Source organism: Lepidothrix coronata, unplaced genomic scaffold (genome assembly GCF_001604755.1).
Source record: "Lepidothrix coronata isolate B3197 unplaced genomic scaffold, Lepidothrix_coronata-1.0 Scaffold111, whole genome shotgun sequence".
Taxonomy (NCBI): Eukaryota; Metazoa; Chordata; class Aves; order Passeriformes; family Pipridae; genus Lepidothrix; species Lepidothrix coronata.
In genome coordinates, this window is record NW_016690291.1 from 65,128 (window position 1) to 75,172 (window position 10,045).

The 10,045-nt window shown below is 48.9% G+C and overlaps 1 protein-coding gene across 6 annotated transcripts in view; it reads right to left on the reverse strand.

Moving 5' to 3' along the window:
- The window catches only part of CPEB2 (cytoplasmic polyadenylation element binding protein 2), a 54,284-nt gene extending 48,119 nt beyond the window's left edge, over nt 1-6,165 (reverse strand). For 3 of the 6 annotated variants that reach the window (XM_017824532.1, XM_017824533.1, XM_017824531.1), the window contains exons 1-3: nt 6,029-6,165; nt 3,803-4,856; nt 849-1,127 (exon numbers count right to left, since the gene is read on the reverse strand). In XM_017824532.1, coding sequence (XP_017680021.1) covers nt 849-1,127; nt 3,803-4,856; nt 6,029-6,144 — 1,449 coding nt within the window. In that variant the 5' untranslated portion in view covers nt 6,145-6,165. Of the gene's footprint in view, nt 1-245; nt 328-848; nt 1,128-3,081; nt 3,180-3,802; nt 4,857-5,662; nt 5,750-6,028 lie in introns of those variants that run through there. The other 3 variants (XM_017824534.1, XM_017824535.1, XM_017824536.1) reach the window with 3 other exon arrangements.
- Between the last annotated feature and the right edge of the window lie 3,880 nt (nt 6,166-10,045).

Sequence of the window (10,045 nt, forward strand, 5' to 3'; positions counted from 1 at the left end):
CTGCCAGCAAAACGTCAAGAGAAACAGGAACTCTAGTGGGACATCTGGTCCCAAGGAGCATCCTTTTGCCACTACAGCTACATAAGGATTAGATTGCTAATTCATGCAAATACAGCTTTATCAATTCAAATGTGGTCACGAATGAAAGGCCTCTGCTAACAAGGAATAACTAAATCAATATAGGTTATTTTTCCCATTCTTACATTTTACCAGGAGATTACTGAGGCTGGAGCTAAGTGACTTACCTAAAGTCACATAAGATGTCACTGGAAAAATTCAGGAGGTGAACCCAGATCTTTAGTTCTAAGACACATCCTCCTGTTTAACACTTCTAAGTCACAGGGCTTCCAGATAAAAGAAAACATAAAAGGTGCTAAAGTGTGGAGGAAAAAGATCTCACTAACATGCAAATGTCAGCCTAGAACACCAGCAAAGGACGAACATGTCGAAGACTCAAGAGTCATCTACGGAAGTAAGAAAATCTATGTACAAGGACAAGTAAACAAAAAAAAATACTGAGGTCTAAAGGGATTTATAAGAATATGAGCATTACCATAGTCAGAAAATACTTGTTGGATTAAACATATTTTGTTTTATTGCTTCATCACTGCCTACAGTTTCTATCTTTCTTGACAGTCAATATTCTTATTTAAAGGTGAGAATCATATACTGCTGATTACACTGAAAACATGGAGATTAGTTAAAATTTAAGACTAAAAATAATATAGAAACATACAATTTTCAAACCAAGTAGCAGAGCTGCAACTACTGTTTAATTGTCATTAAAAATGAACCAAGTCAAAATGCTATGCAAGTCTATGAACACACTGGCTACATACCATCCTTACCTGCAAAGGAAGGAGAGTATTACTGTTGGTGTCAGTTCGGAAAACATTATCTTCAATCCACGATTTTGGTGTCAGTGATGGAGTGGAGCGAGTAAATTTAGGAGGAGCTATGACATTACCAGAAAAGGGTTTCTTCAAAGGAGAGATTTGGTTCATAGTTCCTGGAATTCCTATGTTTCCAGTTCTACGATGGTCTCTGCCATGCATTCCTCCCCAAGATATATTTCCTGTGCTCCAGCCGCTGCTCTGATTGCTCCAAGGTGACTGCTTCAGAAGAGGCTAAAAAAACCCAAAAAAACCAAAAAAAAGATTAATTTCCGTTATTTTGAAAATATATGTTTTTCCACGAAAAACCAAAAAAAAAAACCAACCAAAAAACCCCCAACAAACTCTAAAACAACCAACCACCATGCAAGCAATGTGCAGAGATTTCTCTTAACCACTCTTTCCTGACAACATGTAAATTAATTCCTGAGGCAAGGAAGAAAACACAGCTTCATTAACAGAAAAAAGAAAAGAAGTAATTCCTACTTCTTCATACATCCCCCCAGTAAACCCCACAGTACTTGTGCAAGCAATTTAGATTATCATTTTAGTAACTGGCAGCATTCCTTAAAAATATGTAAAAGAACAATTCCAGGGTGTAAAACCAACTTACAAAAAATCCTGAGACCAATTTATCATACATTAAAATAACACAAGAAATTCAAAGAGATTAACTTAAAAATTATTATTAAAGCACAATTTATATTTCTACTAATAAGAATTATTTCTACTCAGTGAATAGTACTGCACTAGTTAGTAGAAATTTAAAAATTAGAATTCAAATGACAGATTTAATCCCCCCTCCCGTATTTTGAATATCATTGTCTCAGTATTACCATATAAGAGCAAAAAGAGTACTGACTATTGTACAGAGAATCCGCTTGAAAAGCTATCTTAACATTTCCACATTAAAACGCATTATTCTGAAGCCCCTGCTCTAATATTTCTGGAGTAATAAATGGAGTAATTTCTGGAGTAATGAATCTGGTATTCTGCAGGATGTAGTCTGCAATTTTTTTTGGAGATTTTTTTTTTTTTTTTGTCTACAGGTGGTCTATCTTACCTAGATGCACATGTATCTAACAAGTACCCTATATTCTCCAACATGAAAACAGAAGCAGTTTTTAGATGGAAGGTTTTTAAAATAACTTGTTATTCCTAAGCCACAACTTGTGCTAGAAAATGACCTATAGTGGTTGTCATACTACCAAGAGGTGGACCCACTGAGCCTGACTGACAGTGAAGAACCGTATTTATCTTTAGCATTCTCAAATCTGACTGTTCTTGGAAAGGTTTTTTCTCAAACATAGAAATGGAATGGGGGCGTGTGATAAATCTAAATTCAGTTCCGTTAAGTGAAAATACAGTACTTTTATCTCTAAGCTTAGCAGTAAGCAACCCTCAGCTTGCAATTCTAATAACTTAAAAATTTAAAGCATGTCAATACATTATGCATTAGATAAAACAGAATTTATGAAGACAGAAAGCTAAAGTTATAACAACATCTCCCTTACCCCCAACCCCAGAAAACAAACTAAAAAACTACTAAAGCCATTCTTGGTCAAGTAATCAGGAAAACATCACATTCTATATAATTATAGATAATTATGTTGTAAAACTTGAATACTTGGGTTGGAATTTTGGGAGAGGCAGGCACTCTATTGTGAAACAAACCTTAAGAGATAATGCCAAATGTTAACAAGCCTCTAATATTGCTAGCTATGCTGTCATGGCACTGTTTAAGTATACCTACAACTTGTAAGTGAGAGAAAATTCCTGTACACCTCACTGCTGGAGAATTGCTTTGGAATTTGTTTGAAGAAGGTTATTATAGACGTTAAGGACAACTAGCTTCAAATGGTGATGCACTAGAATCAGTAGTTGGATAGGTATACTTAATGTGCTATTCCAGTTCTAATACAAATTGATCTCTACCGATTAAAACTGACAGGATTTAATACTAGAACAAAAAAAAAATTAAAGGAGGCCTATACAACTCCAGCCTTTCATAACTGAGCAAATAATCACAGCAAGATGGGCTTATAATGCAATTGCTGGTGACATTAACATAGATTTGCTTCTCTCTGATTTCTTACAGTATTTTGTTCCAGAAAGAAACATAAACTTCCATTTTTAACACGGGATCGCGACACAACTTGATAAAAATCGGTCACAGAAGTATGGGAACCTGAAACAGCGCTGTCCTCAGACACACATTCAAGCAACGTCAGCCAAAACCGCTGAAAGAGCAGCACGGCGTCAGCTTTCGCACCAAAACCTCTTCCCGGTGACCTGCGCCCGTCCGGCCGAGGGCCGGTGCGAGGCCGGGGAAGGGGCTGCGCGGGGGCGGCGCCGGCCGGAGCTGTCAGGCTCATTGTTCGGGGACAGCCCGCCCGCCGCGGGGGACGAGGGGGCGTTTTCACGGCGAGAGTCCCTGACACCAACAGGAGCGTTTGCGCTCTTTTAAAAGATCATTCTCCCCTCGTCCCGAAAAAACCGACGTCCCTGGACAGCCGACGGCGCACCGAGGAGTGCCGGCAGTAGCGCAGAGGACGGGGCCGAAGGGCCGTTCCGGCACCTGCCACCCGGAGCGTCCGGGGAGCACGGCCGGGCGCGGAGCGGACGCTGCCCGCAGACTTCTCCGGCTCGACCCCTCCGGCCGCCCGGGCCCGCACCGGGCGGGGGGCACAGGTGCCCTCCCCCCCTCCCTCCCGCTGGGCCGGCCCCGCCCTGCCGCCGCCACGGCGGTCCCGCCGGGCTGTCACCGCCGCGCAGCCTCGCCCGGCGCCGGCGGCGAAGTCGCCCGGCTCCCGCGACCAGCGAAACGAGGGCAGCGGCGCCCCCGTCCTGTCCTCGCGTCCCCCTCCCTCCCTGGGGCTCCCAGTCGCCCTGCGCTCCCCGCCCGATACCTGGTGATGGTTGTAGGAGTTTCTCTGCTGTAAGAAGGCGGCGGCGGCCGCCGCCGCCTGGTGTTGGTGCTGGAGCTGGGGGCTCACAGGGGATCTCCGGTTCTGCTGCTGCTGTTGCTGCTGCTGAGGTAAATTCATCTGCGGCGGCGGCGGGGGGGCGGCGGCCGAGAAGGGGCTGCTGAAGGGCCCGGCGCAGGGGTTGTGAGGAGACACCGGCGAGAAGCTCTGGAAGAAAGCGGGGTTGATCGATGACGGGATCCCCGGATAGAAGCTGGTCTCAGACTCCGGGCTCGGGGGCGGCATCGCGCTGATCTGCCCGCCGCCGCCGCCGCTGGAGACCGGAGGCTGCTGCGTCTGCTGCGGAGGCGGCGACGAGGTCTGCACCGACCAGGGGGTGCCGAAGCCGGGCAGCGGCGGAGGAGGAGGGGAAGCCGCCGAGGAGGAGCCGCCCCCGCTCTGGTGATGGGGGCTGGGGATCTCCGAGCTCTGCAGGCTGCTGAAGCCAGAGCCGAGCCCGCCGGGCAGGAGGTTCCCGGGGCTGCCCAGTAAGTGGCTGTTCGGGGGGGACTCCATGGGGGGCAGCTTGGCTCTCGCCTGCAGATGAGGAGACGGAGGCGGATTCACGCAGGAGGCGGCGGCCACCCCCACATTGGGGTCCGCGGACGCCGATCCCCCCGGGCAGGAAGGGGCGAGGCGCTCCGAACCCCCCCTGTCCGCACCGCCCTGGTGCTCGGCGGGGCCGAGGGGCCGGTGGTGCGGGTGATCCCCCGTCCGCGGCGGCTCCAGGGGGTGAGCGCTGAGGAGCTGGAGCTGCTGCTGTTGCCTGTGCTCCTGCTGCTGGTACTTGTCAGTGGGGTGGCTGAACTGCTGCTGCTGCTGAGGGGGGTGGTGATGATAGTCTGGGGGGTGGTGGTTATTCAGGGGGTGGCTGCTGCCGAGCTGGGCTGGGCTGCTGAGCTGCTGCTGCTGCTTAAACTCTTTCCTCTTCTGGCTCAGCTGAGGAGGCGGCGGCTGTGGCTGCTGCGCTTGCTGCTTGTTTAAATCCTGGTGGGGGCTGAGACAGGGTTTAAAGTCAGAGGAGGGGTGGCCGAAAGGGGGGTGTCCCGACGCGGGGCTGCTGCTCAGCCTTTCGCTGCCTGGCTGCTGCTGCTGTGTCACCCCCAGGAGCAGCTCATCCTGCATGTTTTGATGATGCGCAGCAGCGGCCGCTGAGGGAAAACAGAGAGGGCAGGGGCGACCCGGCGGACACGCTGCCAGGGGAACCGGCTACAGCGGGCGGCGAGGGGTAGGACGAGAAGGAGGAACGAGGCGGCTGCGGCCGCTCCGGCGAGGGCAGGACAGGGGGCAGGGGCTGGGGGCGGCCGCCTGCGGGAGCTCCCCTGACACCGGCTCGGCGCAGGGGTGAGCCCCCACCCCGGCACACCAGAGACAAAGATAATTAATAATCTTTGTGGAGAAATGGGACGGGGGGGGTGGGGTGTTTAAATACCCGCCTATCGCAAGCCACTATGTAAGTCCGAAAATAGCTAATTTATAGAATAAAGCCCTCTTCTTTGCCATCAGCGCCACTGTACTGCTTTAAAAATACCGCAGCTTTTCGATAACGAGCCCATTTTTATCAGATATTTTCTTTTTCGTTTTCATTTATCGGGACCCCCGGTAGGGCGGCCCTTCCCGCTTACAGTCGCACCCACAGGGAATCCGCTTAGGTCAGGAATCCGCCCGGACAGGTCACTGTCCCCGGACACCAACTCCTCCGTCCGATCCCCCAGCCGCCACACCGCGACGCAGGGGGAGAGCGGGGCGTTCCTGGGCCTGGCACTGGCGGGGAGGGAGGGAAGGCGGGGAGGCCGCCGGTACCTCCACAGGGCAGGCGACCCGTTCTCCTCAGCGAGGCTGCTGCCCCCAGCCCGGCCACCGCCCCCGCCCCGCTGCCGGTCGGGGGCCGCCGCGGCGCCCTTAAGAGCGCCGGAACACTCGTCACAGTGACGTCACAGACCCGGCCCCTGTCCGCCCGACCTTGGTAATGAGTCGTGTGGCCCCACCTCCTCATGAATAATGCATCAGCTTCGGAACTCGCCCCTCCCCTCGTTCACCCCCGGCGACGACGAGCCGTGTGGGCGCTACCACTGCAAGCGAAAGGGAGGTGGCAGCTCTGCGAACCTTATGGGCGAGCAAGGCAATCACTGGGCTTCGGCGACCTTTGTATCGTTAAGCGAGACGCACCTGAAACAAAACGATTTTATTTCGTTTTGCGCCGGCGGGTGCCACTGGCTTTCATCCCTACAGATAGTGCGGGGGGAAGCCGGGACGCTGGTTTCTCCCGCCGCCTGCGATCCCATCAGGCGCTCGTTCGGGCCGGGGGGGAGCGCCCGCCCCTTCACCTCGCGCACCGCTTATTTGCATTGACGCACGGCCGCGCGCCACGGGCGGGGCGGGGCGGGGCGGGGCGGGTGGAGCGCGAGCGCGGCGGCACGAGACGGGCCGGGTGTCGAGGCCCCGCCCCCCCGCTCGGCCCCGCCCCCCCGGCCCGGCCCCGCCCCCCGGCCCGGCCCCGCCGTGTGCCCGTGTTGCCAATGTTGTCCCGCCGTCGGGCGTGCGGGTGGGTCACTGCCCGTGGGGGAGCGAGGGGTGCCAGAGCTCCCGGGCACCTGGGTTGGTCACCCCTTCGTCCCCACGCGCCCAGGGTCTGCCAGCAAGCCTTGTTTCTTGGGCTCGTCAGACACCCACGCGAGCTGGGACACAGCCCGTATTGGGGTGTGGTGGCACAAGGTTGTGCCTTCTGAGATATTCCAGTATCAAAGGTGGGGTTTTACCCTTTCCATCCACTGGAAGCACAAACGAATAAATAATTTGGCACATGCAAATATACTGTTGATACAGATGAATATACCCCTGAAAAGACTGAAACGAGCAAGCTCCCTTTGTGCTCTGGAGAAGCTGTAGCTCAGTAGTGAAAGAATTTGTAAACAGCTGTTGAATGTGTGAGTACACAAGGGAAGTGTCATTATGTGCTTGACCTGTTGTACTTTTCTCTAGGCATCCATCCATGCCCAATGTCTGACTGGATGGCTGCGTTCGTGCCTGCCCCATGGACCTTTGGTCTCACTCAATGTAACAATTCGTATTTGTTAAATCTGTGTGTGTTTGCTATATACATAAAAAATGTAGAGGGGGAAAAGAATCGGTTCGGCATTTGCAGTCATGTCTGATGTGATTGTGAACCTGTGTGGGTATATGTATTGGGGTATCCAAGCCATCTTGCAGGATGAAAATACATTTGCAGCATAGAAAAATAATTGATATATGTTTATCTTTGCTGCATTATGACTTAACACTCCAGAATTATTCATGATGTTGGCATCTGTTTCAGGAACTCTGCAGCCGTCTGTTTTACGAGGGTTAAAAAAAATCCAGAGTGCAGACCAAGGCCCTGCAGATGATCACATGCTGATTAAATGTTGCCGGCCAAGTAATGGTTCCTCTCTGGGTAGTGAGTTGCTTCACAGCACAGTCCTCATAAACATTAGTTTGGTGAGCTGCAGAACTGGTAGCATCTGGCTTCCCTTTGTGTCCATGTCATACACCTGACATTCGGTTGTGTGCAAGCCTGAACAGAAGCTGTCCTCTACTTGGGCCGTTCTCAAGCGTCTAGCAAGGGTGGAAGCAATGCTTCTCCGTGTCTCTTCTATAACCAGCCGCCTATTTCTACAAAGTGCATAGGAAATCATTCATTTGAGGGTTTTTTTGTGAGTAGTCAGCTTTTCCGTCCCTCACGTTTAAATCAAGCCCAAATTCTAGCAATTCTTCCTTCAAAACAGCCATCTTGGCATATATGATGTAGTAGTCTTTTTAAATTGACTGAAAGACAGGAGCACTCACATCCTTCATGCCAGCTTATCTCTACCATGGTAGCCACCTACCCCAATCAGTGTGTTTGTTAAAACAACTTTCATGGGGTGAATCTCATCTATTTTTAACCATGTGAAAAGGAAGTGTCCGCTCTGCATTAGCTACCTAATCTTCTTCAAACACAGGACAGGTGCTACCAAAGGATGATTCAGCCTATCCTGATGCAGGTACTTTTAGAGAGAGAAACCTGATCTCTCTCTCTCTCTGCTGATTATGAGGAAAGGTTCTGGCTATATTGGTGCAAAATCCACTAGGTTTTTGGTGCTTATTGGTCTTGTGGCATACACTTCTTGACTTTGGATACAAGCAAGAATGAGTCAAACCGAGAATCCTTCAGGCTCTTCTGCCTCAGATATGAGACCCCTTGGTGTATGCTGAGGCCACAGCTTCTGGCTTCTCCTCCACCAAATGAAGTCTCTTAACTGGCACCTTGGTGCCATCAAGAAGTGCTGAGGCCTGTCCTTGGCAGTTTGCTTTCTCTCTCCACTCCCAAGTTTCTTGATTTTTGACCATTTTGCCTTCACACCCTCTTGCTTTAACGTTTTATTCTCTCCTGTAATCCTTTTATTCCTTCCTGCTTTCATTTATCTTAGCTGCCCCTTTCTAAGGAAAGCTTGAGAGGTTTTTTGGATTAGGCCAGTTGTAAGCTAATAGCATCTAAAAACAGATGCCTAAATGAATATGTAAGAACAAGCTAAGCATGTATAATGCTTCTTTCAGGTACCTCAACCATTTACAACACAAGAACTCCCTCAATATGCCTTTCCAGACCTTAGGGTATCCTGGGATGACTGGACTTCATGTTCCCTAAAAGTCACTGAAGAGAAACTGCTTAAGGAAGAGAGCATGCTGGCAGAGCCCTACCTCATCTGAATGACTTGAAGAAACCAGAGAGTTGTGGAGCTGTGATGAGTTCCTAAGCCTAGACAACAAACATTACAAATGCCAAGCCATATGCAATGTCACTGTACGTAATATGTAAATTGAAAAAAACAGATGTTGCTGTCAGTAAAGTAGAACCAAATATACATAAGTTATGGGTTTTGCAGCCATTAATCAACCTGCTTCTGTGTATACGTTCCAACAAATGTGCCAGACATCAACTTCACCTGGGAGGCCTCCACCTGTGGCAGAGCTGGGGCTGACAGGTTTCCTGGCTTTGTTGGTGCCTGAAAGACAATGATCATCTGATTTGTCCAGTGTTCTGCATCATCCACTGAGTGCTGAATTTTGTGAACATCAGAATATCAGGAGCCTAACATATACAAAAGAAAATAGCTCTGACTACTGCTAGAATCTGCTGTTTCCCTCCTATTAGCTAGTTGGAAAATCACAGTGGCTGTGATTTTGATATGGGCTGCAATTAGATGTACACATGGAAAGTATCTTTGCTTTCATTCCAATACTAAAACCAGCTTTTTTGATGATTTTTTTTTTCATGTTACAGTTAAAAATAAGTGTGGTTACAGATAGTACTAACTTCAAAAAACCTTTTGTGGAGAGGCTCAGCACAGAGACTTATTGGCTGCTTGTAACGCAACAAATTGCTCTTTCCACAGCCCACAATATTTATAGGCCTTTCACCATTTACAGTGATTTACTACTCTGTTTGACCTCTTTTCCAAAGCTCTGCAGCTACAAAACAACAACAACAAGCACCACCACCACCAAAACCCCAACAAGCAAACAAACAAACAAACAACCCCCCCAAATAAAAATGAAATCAGCATTTTAAAAATCAGTTTCTTGTTTTCTCTTTGCTGTTTTACCTCTCCTTCTCCCTTTCCATATCTTCTCTTTTTCCTGGGCTCTTTGTCAGCCATCTGTGTTTAGGTAACTGTGTCTGTCCTGCACTGCTTGCAAGGACTCTGCTAAGAGATCTGCTCAGTCTTCCCTATGATCAGGCTGTTTAGGGAAGTACACAGTCTGCTGTCCTGTGGTTTTTGACATGTATCTACTTTGTTCCTTAGTTTAAACTTTGAAATGGGCTTGCATATGCATTCCAGGAACAGCACATTGTTCTAATTGGTAACTAAAATACATGATTCTCCTACTTTTGCTAGAGCTGCTTCCTCTTAACCTTAAAGTTGATTTTTGTTAATGACTTCTTCCTCCCATGGAAACATGGTAAATAGTCTGAGACTACAGGTTATTCATATAGAAAAGCAGATTATGAGGTTTGACATTTCACAGGAAAAAGAGGTCTGTAGATTTATATCAATGTGCTTCATTCACTGTTTTTTTTCCTTGATTTTTTTAAACTCTGAAAATAGTCATGCATCCTTAGGAAGGAGGTAGGTAAGTCTTTCTCAGCAGTGAGCAGTCCATTGA